Source organism: Physella acuta, unplaced genomic scaffold (assembly GCF_028476545.2).
Source record: "Physella acuta isolate Inbredline_101_S28 unplaced genomic scaffold, ASM2847654v3 ptg000007l, whole genome shotgun sequence".
Lineage (NCBI taxonomy): Eukaryota > Metazoa > Mollusca > Gastropoda > Physidae > Physella > Physella acuta.
In genome coordinates, this window is record NW_026731527.1 from 283,275 (window position 1) to 300,629 (window position 17,355).

Below are 17,355 nucleotides of genomic sequence, written 5' to 3' on the forward strand. Positions count from 1 at the left end.
AATTATTTTTTTTTAACAGTCTTGTTAATCACTAGCCATAATCAGGGCGCTCTTGCCGCGCGTGACTGCTTTTTCCCGAAGATCGAATTTCAAACTAAAAAGCAACAATTGATTAAATCATTTGGCCAAATATCAAATTCTGTATTTTGTAGAGTTTTCTTAAACGACTTAAACTAGTTGGAAATTTTGTAATTTTAAAAATAATTTGAAATAAATAAATTATGACGGAGCACATTTAATAGTGTTAGCACACTTTATTTCACTTAATTTCGTAATATCTAACGTCTTATCGCTATCAAATATTTTATCGTTGAGATGGACAAAGTGCCCAGGCGGAGATAAAGACACATTTTAAACTGGCAGGCATATTAAAGCGATTCTTTGGCGTTATTTATTGTTTTTGAAAATGTAATTGTAAATATATAACAATTATTTAAAACGATTCTTTATACACATTTATTGTAAATTTTAAAAAAAATTATAAAAAGATGTAGAAATAAATTGCATCAACATGCCCGAAATGTTTTTTTTAAACGCATTTTGGAATTCTCAAGAAAGCAGGGACACTAATTTATTTAAAGAGTTCGTCTTTAGACGTCACGTTATGTTGGGCAGATGAAATAGAGTTCACATTTTTCTTGACCTCGACATATAAAGAGATGGTGTGGTCAGCGCTATGCCCAATCGTCTTTACTTTCCCCAATGTTAGTCAGGTACTTATTAGAGCTTGGTGGACAAAGGGCCGTCCTACATTCACAAATCCAAACCGAGATAGCTGCCATAGGCTCTACACGCGACCACTTATTGCTACTCAATATTTCACTTCCCCATTTTCCTAAGAAATGAAGCCAACGTATTTTTGTATTACACTCAATACAATTACAACATTGCATACGTGTATCCTTTGTATTTTTGCTTAGCTAAGAGGTCATGCTCTAGTTAACTTCTGAACAAAAGACACTTTGATCAATTTGTTTCAGGCTAATGGGGGAAGTTGTGTCCTTGGTCTTTTAACCAGCTCAGTCCCGTGACACTGTCAAAAACAGAACCTTGGCCGACAACCTTCATAGTTCCTGATTGCGCTCCTGTTAAAATTTGATTGGTAGCCACGCTTGAGTCCTTCAAATATGATCCAACAACATCCCTTCGAACCATTCTTGCTATATAAGTCTTAGTTTTTTAGTTTTGTTTTACATTAGGGCTACTTGTGGAAGAAAAATGAGTTAAAACATCGATACTGCAGTATACTTTAAAGACAAAACATTTAAAGGTAAGTGATCAAAATAATTCAACATGTCGTTGATTATTATTTTTAATTTGATTTAAAAAGTAGATGAATACCTAATAACCCTAATGATTGTCTCGAATTGGATTCGACACTCTAGCTTGTAAAACGACAATGAGTTCACTTGATTCTCATCGAAACCTGGCAATTTTCCAAGGGAAAAGGAACATTGTCCTAACTGGAAAACCAATTCTCATTCAAAGTTTCATTCAGTCATCTGGAGCCCTTACCCCCCGAAGAAAGTCTACCGCCCCCCCCCCCCCCTTCCCTCGAACGAAATGGAATTTTTTTAGATAACCAGTGTCCTCCAACACCCCCGGATAAAGTACCCCCCCCCCCTTCCGGTGAAAAGTGTCTGGAAGAAACACTGTACTCATTCCGTTACTAAAAACATAGAACTCAAGCTAAGTTTGCGTAATGAACCTTAATTTAGATGGACGTTTCATGTTTTGGATAATCTGCTACCATTTACTATGTTGTTGAATGTTTTAAACGACAGGCGTTGATCAACATCGCCACTACGATGGGAAGATGTCGTCATCTCCTGTTATCAGCCCTAGCCCTCATTTATTGCCTTATCGTCAAGGAGACTGACGGTTGGTATTACTGTTATTTTAAAACTTGATGCAAAATAAACTGTTTTTCATATGACCAAAGAGAGAACACGAATGCATTTAGTGAGAACGTTTGTCTCACTACTAGCCGTCGGTACCCGTTACACGTGAATTATAGGCCTATATATTTTAATATTACACTTGTTTGAGAAAAATATTTTATAAAATAGTTATTGGTCAAAACGCAATTTGCTTTATTACACGGCGAACAATATTAATGAAAAAGAAAATAAATCACTAAATTGCTAAAAATCCGACACATTTAAAATAACATTGGATTCCAATAGTTATTTGATAAACAAAATTATATACACTATTAGTGAACACAACACCATGTTAAATGCACACACTGATTAAATTATTTAAATGACTGTTAAAAATCCAGCTGTTCAATGGTATTTATGTTGTTTTGGCCGAGAAAATAATATACATTTCAAAGCGTACTTCTTGATAAATTCTAGATCGAAATCAAATTTGAATGAATTATTTCGTTTCTTCATATTATTTCGTTTCTTCATATTCTAGAAATGGAGGATGCAGCCATTAGTTTTGTGTACGCTCCGCCTAGGTCTTGGTCTTGGTCTAGGTCTAGGTCTAGGTCTAGGTCTAGGTCTAGGTCTAGGTCTAGGTCTAGGTCTAGGTCTAGGTCTAGGTCTAGGTCTAGGTCTAGGTCTAGGTCTAGGTCTAGGTCTAGGTCTAGGTCTAGGTCTAGGTCTAGGTCTAGGTCTAGGTCCAGGTCCAGGTCCAGGTCCAGGTCCAGGTCCAGGTCCAGGTCCAGGTCCAGGTCCAGGTCCAGGTCCAGGTCCAGGTCCAGGTCCAGGTCCAGGTCCAGGTCCAGGTCCAGGTCCAGGTCCAGGTCCAGGTCCAGGTCCAGGTCCAGGTCCAGGTCCAGGTCCAGGTCCAGGTCCAGGTCCAGGTCCAGGTCCAGGTCCAGGTCCAGGTCCAGGTCCAGGTCCAGGTCCAGGTCCAGGTCCAGGTCCAGGTCCAGGTCCAGGTCCAGGTCCAGGTCCAGGTCCAGGTCCAGGTCCAGGTCCAGGTCCAGGTCCAGGTCCAGGTCCAGGTCCAGGTCCAGGTCCAGGTCCAGGTCCAGGTCCAGGTCCAGGTCCAGGTCCAGGTCCAGGTCCAGGTCCAGGTCCAGGTCCAGGTCCAGGTCCAGGTCGAGGTCCAGGTCCAGGTCCAGGTCCAGGTCCAGATCCAGGTCCAGGTCTATAGGTCTCTAGGTCTAGGTCTAGGTCTAGGTAGGTCTAGGTCTAGGTCTAGGTCTAGGTCTAGGTCTAGGTCTAGGTCTAGGTCTAGGTCTAGGTCTAGGTCTAGGTCTAGGTCTAGGTCTAGGTCTAGGTCTAGGTCTAGGTCTAGGTCTAGGTCTAGGTCTAGGTCTAGGTCTAGGTCTAGGTCTAGGTCTAGGTCTAGGTCTAGGTCTAGGTCTAGGTCTAGGTCTAGGTCTAGGTCTAGGTCTAGGTCTAGGTCTAGGTCTAGGTCTAGGTCTAGGTCTAGGTCTAGGTCTAGGTCTAGGTCTAGGTCTAGGTCTAGGTCTAGGTCTAGGTCTAGGTCTAGGTCTAGGTCTAGGTCTAGGTCTAGGTCTAGGTCTAGGTCTAGGTCTAGGTCTAGGTCTAGGTCTAGGTCTAGGTCTAGGTCTAGGTCTAGGTCTAGGTCTAGGTCTAGGTCTAGGTCTAGGTCTAGGTCTAGGTCTAGGTCTAGGTCTAGGTCTAGGTCTAGGTCTAGGTCTAGGTCTAGGTCCAGGTCCAGGTCCAGGTCCAGGTCCAGGTCCAGGTCCAGGTCCAGGTCCAGGTCCAGGTCCAGGTCCAGGTCCAGGTCCAGGTCCAGGTCCAGGTCCAGGTCCAGGTCCAGGTCCAGGTCCAGGTCCAGGTCCAGGTCCAGGTCCAGGTCCAGGTCCAGGTCCAGGTCCAGGTCCAGGTCCAGGTCCAGGTCCAGGTCCAGGTCCAGGTCCAGGTCCAGGTCCAGGTCCAGGTCCAGGTCCAGGTCCAGGTCCAGGTCCAGGTCCAGGTCCAGGTCCAGGTCCAGGTCCAGGTCCAGGTCTAGGTCTAGGTCTAGGTCTAGGTCTAGGTCTAGGTCTAGGTCTGTCTAGGTCTAGGTCTAGGTCTAGGTCTCTAGTCCTCACCTCGAACATCGTATCAAACCTCCGAACCCCTGAACACCGAACCCTTACACCCCATTAATTGTACGATGCAGTTTGTTTCGACTTCCTTTTACTCTCGTAAATCGTACTTCATCAGGTACTATGTGTATGGTCGCTCTATTGCTTTTGTTTAGTGTGCGACAATATTGAGAAGAGGACATTAACAAGAGACGATTACATCACAAGCTGTGATCTTGTATATTACAACAAAAAAAACCCCTGTATATCACGTTCAATTAGTTCACCATATAAATCACACGACTTTTAACAAAGTATATTCTTTTTTTTTTAAAAAAAAAAGGCTTTCTTTTCTGCTTTGTACTGGTTTAATCCTCCCTAAACAGGACAAATCTACCTATACACCGAAGGATCGATATCATCCCCCAACTTTCCAGATTACTACCCGAATAACACGTTCATGGACTGGCTCATCAATGCTCCTTATAATCAAATAATCGACATCAGGTTTGTTTTTTTATTGGTTTTTAGTTTATTTTACATAACTCTGATGAAGAGAGTAGTTAGAAATAGCGTTTTGTCTCGATGAAGTAGTTGCAGTTTTAATTGGAATTGACCTATGTTACTGAAAAGATCTTTTGTCTATATTTTTATGTCACTTTGAAAATGGAAGAGCTAAATAATTTATAAAGCTTAATTAATCCAAGACTTATCGTTGGAACATCACTTTACTTACTTGACTTACGTGTAACCTCAAAGGAGCAAAGGGCTGCCGGACTCAGTTTTGGGCAGATCTCTTTAGTTGAGCCTACACGCTTTGTTTCTTCTTTCACAATCTTCGGGATTGCTTAAGCATGCCTACACTTTTTAAAAATAGGGTTGAGGGGGAACCATTCCAACTCTTGCCTCTCGATATCTTTTACCAGGGCGTGGCGAGATTCATCCCATTTGCGGGCTTTATATCCCATTCTATCGGCTGTATTCTTTTGTGTGGTTTGCCACCAGAGCTTCTTCCAGGCACCTCTTGGGGGGGGGGGAGAATCAGCCCCCCAAAGATAGTCTTCCCACCCTCCTCGAAGAAATGTAATTTATATAGAAAATAAATACTTTTAACAGTGTCCGCCGCCCCCCCCCCCCCGGAAATTTTAATCCGCCCCCCCACCGAAAACTTCAAGTGCCTGTCCCCCCCCCTCTCCCTTGAAGAAAAAGTCTGGGAGAAACACTGTCACTGGTCGTCTTTCGACACTTTGTCTGGCATTAAATCTTAAGATTTCATGGTAAACTTTTGTAGTTATTCAATTATGTCATCCTTTATGTCTCTGAGGCATAAGAAATACTGGCTAAACTTTAGTGTGAAAAATTCTTATCTTCCTCAGGAATTATTATTAAAAATGCAATTAAATATGAATTATGTATGTTAATTAAGGTTTTTTCTTTGTAAATTACCAGGTTTCTGAAACTGGACCTTAAAAGAAAAAAAGACCAGGTTTGTGTGGACTACGTTAAAATTTTTGACGGAACCCACAGCGGATACCCGCTGTTAGGAACGTACTGCGGGTACGATTTGGACGCCAGAACTGCAGGAATCAGAGTTAGATCCAGCGGGATGTTTCTGTATGTCCAGTTCGTATCTGGTCCAGGAGGGTCGGGGTCAGGATTCAATATGACATACACATCCCATGGTAGGTTCTCTTGATATTCGTTCATTATCTAAGATTTGATTAATTTTTGGTAATTATTTTTTTTTCCTTTAACATGAATCATTAATGTGTATTTGGTGTATTTTTATTATTAGCACACCACACAAATTTCAATTTACTAAATTGGTTGATTTAATTGATTCCTTGATAGGCTACGCTGCTACTCTTTTCCATATAATGCATTAATGCAACAATTAGATATGATTTACATTAACAAATAAAAGCAATAGACGTACAATGTTTGGCAATTTTAGTACTCTTTTGAGCTAAACACTGTAGAGGCATGCGTACGTGACAAAAACCCATCGTCTGAAAATTAAATTCCGTAGTTATAAAAACTGTAAAGAAAATCAACGTGTACATTATCCACTGCTTAAATCAGACTCCCACTAGAACTAAATTCAAATCTTTGCCTTGCTGGAAAGTAACCATGACTTCATAAAATATAGGATTTTTAAAAATGATTTTAAAAACAAATGATTTATTTATTTGTGTTTTTTTTCAATAAAATAACACTCATTACTATAATCATATTCCTAGAATGCCCACAATATACCTACGGCCTCGACGTCTGCAACACTTCCTGCGACTGCGACCGTTTCCATAGCAGCGGCTGCAACAGTCAAACAGGAAAGTGTAACTGCAACCCCGGCTGGTACCTCGATTGCACTGTGGACGTCAACGAATGTCTGGAACCCACCATCTGCGAAGACCCTTACTCCGTGTGCAGCAAACTAAAGTCTGGGTACGAGTGTGTGTGCAAGCCAGGCCTAGAGATCTGGGAGGACGGAAAATGCCATGGTAAGAGGTTGATCTCACGCTTCATGTTTAAAGGGTATCCAGCCAAACAAAAAAACAACAATTACTAAAATTGTGTGTTTTGGCTTAGCTGTATTAAAATGTCGTTTAGAGACAAGAATTTAGCTCTTATGGTAGAGAAGCGGTTACTTAATTAACCATTGCTCTATGCCCCTCCGTTGAAAACTAAAGCGAAATCAAGAGATCTTTTTGAGAACCCTAGAAAAGTTGGAGCCTGCACATCCCCTCTTTGTTCATAAACTAAATATTTTACCTTACTGCTTATAGTTATTTAGTAAAACCAGATCTGTATTTGTCTAAACTTCAAACGTGAAGCAGTAGTGTACGGTTTGGTGCCTCAAGTTCCTTAGCGGTTATCTTAGCACATAGGGTTCGTTGATTAGACATCTTGGTTTTTCTTTAATTAAACAGCCTAATTGCACCTGAGTGTGAGTCCGGCATACGGGGCTACACTAAAAACACTATGGCACCTACGTTCATTTTAATGAGTACTCTACACAGCAGTATAGGTGATGATTCATCCTGAGAAGACTTGACACCTAGGCGGTCTCTAAGCAATATTTACTATTACGAAGGGTTATCAACGTAAACCCAAGTTGTTTTTTTTTTGTCTAGGGTGGTAATGTGGACATACCCTCGCCACAAAAGTTAAGATCTAAAAATATACTGTCATAACTTGAACAAATATCACACGTCCGAAAACGACAGGTAACGCGTAGATAAAGCTATCTGATAAAGTTTTATTGGTTTCTTGTTTAGGGCTAGATCACAGCGACGCGCGACGGGTACGCTTGTACTATATAAGCAACGTCCCATTTATTTGATCAAAAGTTTTCAGCAATTTTATCATTGTGCTACTATACTATTACTTAACGGATCTTCCTTTTATTCCAAACGTTACATCAGTGTGTTCTATATCTAGACCCAGGCCAGTGCAAGACCAAGAAGTGCTCCCACGCGTGTAGTGTGACCTCAACTGATCCCTGGACTGAAGTTTGTCTCTGTCCTAGAGGGATGAGCCTCAATGACTCTTTAAACGACGAAACGTGCATTGGTTTGTAACACAATTCCTCCTCATTCTACTCGCGTAGTAAAACCACAAAACCGAATTTAGACTTGATCACTTTAAAATTGACTGCGCGGCAGGTAATTTTTTTTTATATATGGACCCCTTTATAAGTCCAGTACCCAAATATTTGCTCTTTTCTAAACGAAGTTTGCTAACAAAAAGTGTCTAACTGTAATGGAAAGAAAACTCTGGTTTATCAATTTCAATACACTCGGCATACAGATTTAAAAAAAAAAAAAATTGACTAGTAAAGACAGCAATAACATATCATTAAAAAACTTGGAATAAAGAAATAATATTAAATAGTCATAATACAAAATGAGGTAAAATGATAATATAATAGATACATGAGAAATGTTGCAATGAGTTAGTAAAGGAGGTCATTGAATAATTGTTTTCGTTTATTTTAAATATATTTTCAGATATAAATAGTTTTGTTTTATTAGGAAGATTGTTCCACAAATACAACTTATTAAACTGCTAATGACATTCAATTTCCTTCAGAATGTGAAGACTGGAAGTACGGTGACGACTGTGCCTTCACGTGTGACTGTATCCGTGACAGAACCGAGTCATGTGACAAAGAGTACGGACAGTGTACTTGCAAGCTGGAATGGACCTCGACCCGCTGTGAACTAGACTTCAATGAATGCAGTTTTGAGTTGCCTCCGTGTACACTCGCGAAGGACCACGCCTACTGTCATAACACTTTCGGCTCATTTGAATGTTACTGCGCGAGTGGATACGAACATTTCAACAAAACGTATTGTGATGGTAATTCATTACATTAAACGATTTGATTTCTGACGATTATTAACTGGTTTATTTATAATTATGTTAATTTAGTGAAATTATTGATCAATTTAAGTAATCTTCTTCTTCTTCGTTCTTAAGTTTAGTGCAGGATCCCCTCCAACACAATTAAGAATACGTGTCAACTGGTTATGCGCTATTGAGGCCATTAACTCCGATTTCATCCTGCGTTTGTTTTTGGATTAGCTTCCATAGCCTTTGTCCAACCAAGAACAAACTACAAGGCTGCATGTAATATACTGAGCTTTGTATTGAGGGGAACTCACTCTTTTGTATTAGTCTTATAATGTTTTGAGTGATGTCCCTTGCATGTCATGTTCCGGTTGCTGAGGCAGAATAAAAGCAAGATACATAAACATGGCTTCATCGTCCGTTGTGTTATAATAAAACCATAATCCATTACACAGCAGTTGCTTGATTTTGGAATTGTCTCTCCTAGAAGAGTTATTGTCCCCAGCTAACAAGCCTGATCTGCCCGAGGGTTCGAACTCGAGACGAGACGTTTCGGTTTAAGCAACCATGAGCTTTACCACGCCGATCCCTAATTTAAGTAATGAATTCTATGCTAAACAAAACTCGTATTTACAAGCTTTTGCCTACCATGATGTTGTCTGTCTGTCGATCTGTTTATTTTTCTCCTTTTTTGTTGATTAGACGTGGGGCGAAGTATGCGAGCAAAATAGTGACAACCTGTACCGGATTGATTTTTTTCGAACTAAACTAGTCAATTCCTGATGTGACTTAATTTCGATGTTTAATTTGATTTTTTTTCTCTATACAGAGTGTGGTAAGGTGATGACTAACTCATCAGGTATAATCAATTTGAATTATATTGAGCCGTACATTTCCTATTCGTGTTGGTGGACTATAGTTGCGCCCCCTGAACAAGTTGTAACTTTGCAGTATGTACTTGGTTTTGTGTGATAAAATATTGCAGAATTTAAATAATCTAATTATTCATTGAATGTATTTTTAGCAGATGCTTGGTTATGCAGACAGAAGATGGTGACATCTCTTTTAGACATTTTAAAAAGTGTTGTATTTTTTAAAAGCTCTCTTGGCTAAAATGAGTTTTTTTTTTTAAATGAGCAGATATTTTAAGTCATCTTAAAAGAGCCTTTTTTCTGATGAAACCATAAGCTAAATGTTTGTCTTGAGCACCTCAAGTTGAGATCAGAGTTTCTTCCGGGCATCTCTTCTACTACCCCTCCGAACGAAATGAAATGTATATAGAAAATATATACTTTTAACATTGTCCGCCCCCCCCCCCCCTTCCAAAAATTTAAAATGCCCCGCCGGAGAATAAAGTCTAGAAGAAACACTGGTTCAGATCCCTAACAACGTATTTCTGCATATTTTCTATTTTGGTGGATTCATAGCCTCTTCCGAAGATTTTATGTTAAATGTGTAAAGTGTATACAAATTATTTGTCTCTCTATATCTTTGCTTTATCTAAACATTTTAGACTGGCTTGGAGTTGGTGGGGTTCAGAAAACTGGTACTTGTACAACGGACCCAATTCTTCCTCAGAAGTCATTTCGCCATTTAATAACGGATATTGGGGAGAACTAATTGCACGTAGCACCGGCAACGTGATGTACATTATGCGATTTACTAATTATCAATATTCGTATCATTTTGATTACTATACACACGGTATGTTTTTCTTATTATATTTTGATAATTAAAGTACAGCTTCTACTATTGTATATAATACATAAACTTGGAGAAAAAATAACATACACGTTTTAAACTAAACTTTTTCAAATAGATAAATATTAATGTGGAGAAAAATCGAACAATAAATGATGTCGATTACTTCTTTTTACTTTTTTACTTTTATTGTCAACTACGGCAAAAAAAAATCAGGAATATAGTATGTAATTATTAAAAAGCATTTAACAAAGGTAAAATTAACCAAGCTGTAGGTCAAATAATTATCTACAAAGGGATTCAGATAGTCTATTATCTCTATACGAGCCGACCCGCTGCGTATCATACGCCGCTATTTATTTTTTTTTTCTACTTTTCAGTAATTTATAATTTGTGAATTCGACAGTACCAATGCTGCCACTGAAAATATTTGCTTAAAAACACTAACCCCCCCCCCCCCCCCCCCAACGTGAAAGCAGCCTCCTCTTAGTTACCTCCTCTAAGTTTAAAATCGTTTCAAACTAAATTATCTGCCCCTAATAGCCGTGACCAAACCCGTCTCTGTGATTGTAAAATGTAAACAGAGTGAACACCGCTCACCAGACAATGTGGGGATGGGGTGGGGATGGTAGTGATAGTGAGAGAGAAAGAGAGGGGACTGCAAGGAGGCGCTTGCAGCTTGTTTTCTAACAGCTCCCAGAAGAGAATCATATATATAGATAATGGGGCTAGTTTAATCGTGCTACGAGTATACAATACATGTCATGAAAAAAAATGTGTACATGTAAGAATTCATGTTCCATGAGAAAAATGTTTGCGCGTTCTTTTTTCCTAAACATGTGTAGTATACATTTCGTAAGTACAAACACTGTGTTGAATTGTTTGGGAATAGTATGTTAGTTATAATGCGTTATATTTTAAACAATTTCGTTTGCATAACCTTTTTAAAGTTGAGCCATTCTTGTATAGCTTGTGTAGTAAATACGCCCTCCGATAGTTGTCACATTTCTGCCAAAAATTTAATGAGAGTTCAAAAGTTAAAGCTAAACACGACAAAAGACACGTTTTGTTCGAGTAGAATTTGCTTAACTATGACAAACGTTATAACTGGTGAATATGTGTTTACGTCTAAAAACAAACCTAAAGAAGGTTTTAATTATTTAACAAATTAATCAATATTTTACAAATTCACAGAATGTCCACCCTCCCACTATGGCATGACCAACTGCAACAACCCCTGCACATGCGAGGAAGCCAACACGGAGCACTGCAACATGTTCAATGGGAACTGTCAGTGCAAGCCCAACTGGTTCGGGTCAGACTGCTCGGTCGACCCGAACGAATGTGAGAACCCTCTCATCTGTACTGACATCTACTCCTACTGTAACAACACAAGGGCTGGCTACGACTGTCTGTGTAAACCTGGGCTAGCTATGAACACCAGTACTGGAGAGTGCTATGGTAGGTGTAACAGGACATATTCAGGATGTTAAGCTCTATAGGGATGTTGCTACATATCAAAGAATACATAGGAGGTTTAGAATCCTATTGGTAGGTTCAAAAGTTCGTAAAGCGGCAATTTAAGTTTTAGACTACATAACCTTGGAGAAGTTTAAAACCCATTGTTGTAGCTACGAGACATCAGACACGACTAAAAAAGTTAACATCACTGCTAGGCAATTTTTAATACGTAGATAGAAAAGAATATTTTACACGTTATTACAACATATAGTGTTACTAGCCAAGGGGCAGTAATCAAATCTGATAGTTGCAGAAATGCTAATGTGTTGTGCTGCTGGTAATTAATGAATAAATGAGCAAGTAAAGGTCTAACAAAGTCCTCCGTCGTCTACTTCAGCCCCAAACTAAATTTCGGTGGATGAACAATTAAACCATATCCCCACTGAGCCAGTGTTACATTATGATTATTGTGATGCATATTTCATAAAGCACTGTATTTTTAAAAAAAAAAGTAATGTTGGTCTGATACTTTCATTCAGTCTGGAATTTGTGATCTGAAAATGCTTCTGAAGTTCTCGATTTTTAAATTCGAATAAAAAATAAATCATGTTTGCTTCCAGCTCTGGGGGAGTGCCAAGTGAAGAACTGCTCACACATGTGTGGTGTGACGTCACAAGATCCCTGGGTAGAGGAGTGCGCATGTCCTAGAGGACTGATTCTGGACCCAAACGATAACCAAACATGTATTGGTAAGTAGATTCTAGATCTTAGTGACAATCAAATGATAACCAAACATGCGTTGGTAAATTGATTCTAGATCTTTATGACAATCAATCATCATTTGTGACTTGATTCTAGACCCTAATGACAACCAAATGACAATTAAACATGTATTGGTGAGTTTTCACATTGAAACTTGCATTTGAGTAAACAAAAACCTATGCTTACATGTTGACCTATGTTTGCCTGTAGTTTTTTGTGGGCGTATGTTAACCTTAAATCTTTACTGTGTTAAAACTGGATGTCTGCAAGTATAAGGCATTATTTTAAAAAAAACCCACAATAATGATGTAACCGTTATACTTATAGGCCTATCAATTGTCATTATTTTTATGCTCATATATCAAATTAAAAAGTGATGTAACATCGATAATGTCCTACTGCTTTGTCGTAAAATAAATAGGGTAGCCTACCTTTTTTCTAGGTTGCCCTATGTGGACGTATGGAGAAAAATGTGCATTTTCTTGTAATTGTTATCAACCGGGTACTGACCACTGTGATAGTCAAAATGGCGCGTGTATCTGCAAGCCACAGTTTACGTCTGCAAGCTGTTCCTATGACGTAGACGAATGCAGCCTACAAGAACCTCCGTGCACCGCTGAGAACAACAGTGCCGTCTGTTCCAACACTTGGGGATCTTACGAATGTCATTGCATACAGGGGCACGAGTATCTCAACGATACGTACTGTGATGGTAATCAGTGTTTCTTTCAAACTTTTTTCTGGGGTGGGGGTCACTTCAAATTTTTCTTGGGGGGGGGGGGGGGGGGGGGGAAGGGGGGGACAACACTGTTAAAATATATTTTTCTATATAAATTCTATTTCATTCGAGGGGACGTGGTGGGCGGTAGATGTTCTTCGGCTATGCTTGGAAGAAACTCTGATAGTAATCAATTATTGTTATTTCTCTAGTCATTGAATGACTCTTAGTTCGCCGTATCTTATAGTTATCAAAACAAATATGTAGGTGTATGAAAATATGTAGCTGTACTTATGTAAGCCCTGCTAGGGGAGGGAGGGGATCACTAATATCTATCTACCCTTCCCTGGCTTATCTATTTACTGTCCGGTCAGTGCAAGCCCGGATAAATCCAGACTGGTTAATAACCTAACCTTAGTCTAAATTAAAACCAAAAAATATTTTAATTATCGATCAAATTTATTTTACACATGGAACAAATGATAAAATAAAAAAAAATAAATAGATAAATAATTACTGAAACAAAACCGAACAATTCACACACCACAAACAGAATGTAACTAAACAATTTATATACAACAAAACACTATATATAAAACACCCAGCCAAGTTGCACAAGCAACCTCACTCCAACGCACGAAGTGCAACCACAGACAACTGACTTGACCAACATTCTTGCGGTCAAAAAGAAAGAAAATTATCTGAGTGGTCAGTTTATATACTGCCCGCTTCGGGCGGAAGGGTAACCCCGTAGCCGCTGTCCAGTGGACCATCCACTCACAGATTCGCACCAAATAAAATAATACAAAATAAATAATCCATTCACCCGCTCACATTTAGAGCCTTTTTCTTATACTTCGCAATACCAATCAATTTACAACAGTCTTTTATGGCAGTAGGATAATATGTTTTTTCGCTTAGCCTTACAAAATATGTTTTAGCCGTCAGATAGTAAATGTTTATTACTAACCTTACACAAGTTGTTGAAACTTAAACATATTTCTACTGAAATTACGTCAAACATCTATTTTTCAACTCTCAAGTTGATTATGTAGTTTTATTTAGACCTATTTAGACCTATTTTTAAATATTGAATATTATTTAAACAGGTAATCATATAGATTGTTTTTAATTGTCAAAATTTCTCTTACATTCAGAGTGTGGGAAGGTATTTACTGAGCCTACAGGAAATATTGAAACTCGAGCATATGCATACATCTATCTGAATACCTACACTTCTGTTTGCTCCTGGACTATTGTAGCTCCACCTGGACAAGTTGTGTCAGTTTAGTAAGTGCCAAGTGCATATCTAGCATACCCATCATGAAATAAAGTTTTTTCAATTTTTGCTTTCCTAATAGTAATTGTTGTTGAATAGTCTATATTTTGAAATGCACAACATTGTTTGTTACTGTTTTATCATTCACTTAAAAAAAGTTAAACATATTGATGGAACATTCAACCTTCTACTGAGTAATTGATCTATTTAAAAGGATTGTACTACAATTTGTAGGATATAATATATTACATTTAAAATTAAGTGCCGGGTAGTGATTTATTAAAATGCTACATAGTGATTATATAGCATGAGGATATGGTGTAAGCCTTACAGCAATGTATAGAATATAAATAACTAAAATTTCATACAATCTTTATTCTTTTTTTTGTTTCTAAAAACGACATTTAGAATAGTTGAGATTATACTCATCATTATAGGGGCCTAAGTCCGCTTGACTGGCTTACATTAAAAAAAATGTTGATGCAAGATAAACCTTTTAAAATCAAGACATAGTAAAAAACCTCTGTAAATTGATGTGGCATCCTTAATTTAAATTTAAAATCAGTTTTGTAGTAGCCCACCTAATTATATTGGGGAGTGGCAGTTTGTAGATATGCTATACTCAATAATATAAGGAAATGTTATAGAAAAATAAGTTAGATATAAAATGATCTTGGGTAGGGTAGTGTATAAAAAATGTTTATTTGCTCTTATGTCTTTAGATCAATCATACTCCTTTTTTTTTTAAATTTTGTTAATTTGAACATATCAACACAGATGTAATACGTTTCATTATTTACTATCTAATTTAACTTTACAAACACAAATTTGTGACATGAAAAATAATTAAAAAGCAAATTTAAGTAGTTCCTTTGCTAATAAGAATAATGCATTTTAGTTTTCAGTACTTTAGCTGGTCACCATACAGTTCTTTAGTAATTTATAATGGCAACAACTCAAGCTACCCAATTTTAACACAGTCAGTCTATCCAGTGTTTGAATTTTCATATAAGCTGATCAGATCCGAAGCGGAAAACATGCATTTAGAAATATACTGCTTCTACTATCTTCCCTACTCTGTACAATTCAAGCTATCATATTGGACACATGGTAAGATACATTTGATCCTTGATGTTTATCTATCACACTGTCTCCCTCAACCCACATCCCCAAATCACCCACCAATATGCCTACAAGATTTAACAATTCTCCCCCCTCCTTCCAGAATGTCTACCATTTCACTATGATAGAAACTGCTCTACGCCATGCATCTGTGATGTCCCCAACACAAAATACTGCGACAACATCACTGGTCAGTGCATCTGCAAAGACGGCTGGACAAGCAATGACTGCTCTGTGGACATTGATGAGTGCTCAGATGACCCTTTCATATGCCCAGACTACACACACTGTAACAATTTGAACGGCAGCTATGAGTGTTTGTGTAAGGCGGGTCTAGTATGGAACCAAACAGAGTGCATTAGTAAGCTTTAGATTCCAAAAGTTATTACCCTATATTAAAATATATTTGGCATATATAATTATATATATATATATATATATATATATATATATATATATATATATATATATATATATATATATATATATATATATATATATTTAGAGAGAGAGAGAGAAATTTTGAAATATATTGTTTTATATATTTTATTACAAAAATAAAGCTCCCTTTTGAACCTGATGGTACATGGGGCAAGTGAATTAGATTTCACCTGTCCTTTGCATATGAAGGGTTAGTGTGATCAATAGTATGCCCATATATTGTATATTATGTAAATTTAATCTCTTTTTTTCCTAAAAATCAATGGTTCAAAAGAGGGAATTGTCGTGAAATGATCTATTTGACAAAAGCTTATAATAGGCTTAGACCATAATTATGACTCATTTGAATATAATAATGCATGTGTTTTAAGTTAATTATATTATTTATTCTGATTAAGACAGTAATTCAAATAGCTTTGGTCCATCTTGTTGATTCTTAAAGGTTTTTTCTTCTTTACTGTTCTGTCTGCAGTTGGTGCAGGTGGGGAATGCTCAGAGAGAAATTGTTCCCATATCTGTGTTAGTCTTACACCAGATAATGAAACATCTGTTAAGGAGATATGTTATTGTCCAATTGGAATGGAACTGGTAGGCGATCAGTGTGTTGGTAAGTCGGGAGTAAAAATATATTAAAACTAAAACACCAAATGCTATTCTTTATTCCTATAACTAATGAAGAAAGAGGATACTGGTACGCCAATCGATGTATATGGCTCCATAGTTTAATAGACCATTGGATGATAGTGTATTGAATATACAAGCACAAAGTCTGTGCCCTAAGTTGAAAAGAACCAGCCGTTGCCGATATATCAGGCCCCTCTCTCCACAAAGCTGATGAACCCAAGTGACAGGATGCATTACCTGTGTAGCTTGGCATTGGAAGTGTCACAGAAACTGCCAAAAAGAAACAGAGTTGGTAATCCTATCTCCTCCTGTTTTATTTATGAGGTTTTTCTACTATTTCTATTATTTCATTCTGAACACTGATGGTCAAACATTCAATAAATAAATTCTAATACAGCAACAGTGTTTGTACTAGTCCTATATAGGGCTGATAATACTACTGATAATACATTTTATTCAAAACAGGAAACATTTCGTCTGGCACATTACTTAGGCCTATTTATTCCTTTATATACAGATTGCAGGAACTTAACTTACGGTCCAGACTGTTCTTTATCATGCCCTTGTTCTAAAAGTCAATCTGAAAGCTGCTATTCTAAACAAGCTATCTGCAACTGCATGTCTGGTTTTACTGGCCGATACTGTGAATATGATTATGATGAATGCAGTTATAATACACATAATTGCACAACACCCAAAACCAAATGTGTGAATACATATGGAGGATACTATTGCAATTGTCAAAATAGTTTAAATTATTATATTTCTTCAAATGGAACATGTGATCTACGAGGTAAGTTTAGACTCAATTTAGACTATAATGTTATAGAATTTATAATAGTCTATTTTGTTATAGTAGGCTATTTACTTTTTAGTATAAGTTCTATGAGATCTATAAAT

The 17,355-nt window shown here is 37.7% G+C and overlaps 2 protein-coding genes and 1 long non-coding RNA gene across 3 annotated transcripts; all 3 read left to right on the forward strand.

Moving 5' to 3' along the window:
- Positions 1 to 1,214: 1,214 nt before the first annotated feature.
- On the forward strand, positions 1,215 to 5,690 carry LOC131944436 (embryonic protein UVS.2-like). The gene is made up of 4 exons (XM_059305080.1): positions 1,215 to 1,270; positions 1,785 to 1,881; positions 4,381 to 4,501; positions 5,444 to 5,690. The coding sequence occupies exons 2-4, from the start codon at positions 1,809 to 1,811 to the stop codon at positions 5,688 to 5,690; spliced, it is 441 nt and encodes a 146-aa protein (XP_059161063.1). The 5' UTR covers positions 1,215 to 1,270; positions 1,785 to 1,808.
- A 728-nt stretch (positions 5,691 to 6,418) lies between these two features.
- LOC131949565 (uncharacterized) lies at positions 6,419 to 8,350 on the forward strand. Its single transcript, XR_009388178.1, has 3 exons — positions 6,419 to 6,495; positions 7,436 to 7,567; positions 8,087 to 8,350. It is a non-coding gene; the product is annotated as an uncharacterized LOC131949565 (long non-coding RNA).
- An 835-nt stretch (positions 8,351 to 9,185) lies between these two features.
- Positions 9,186 to 14,280, forward strand: LOC131944501 (neurogenic locus notch homolog protein 1). The gene is made up of 4 exons (XM_059305204.1): positions 9,186 to 9,297; positions 9,861 to 10,051; positions 11,243 to 11,509; positions 14,147 to 14,280. The coding sequence occupies exons 1-4, from the start codon at positions 9,191 to 9,193 to the stop codon at positions 14,278 to 14,280; spliced, it is 699 nt and encodes a 232-aa protein (XP_059161187.1). The 5' UTR covers positions 9,186 to 9,190.
- The last annotated feature ends 3,075 nt before the right edge of the window (positions 14,281 to 17,355 follow it).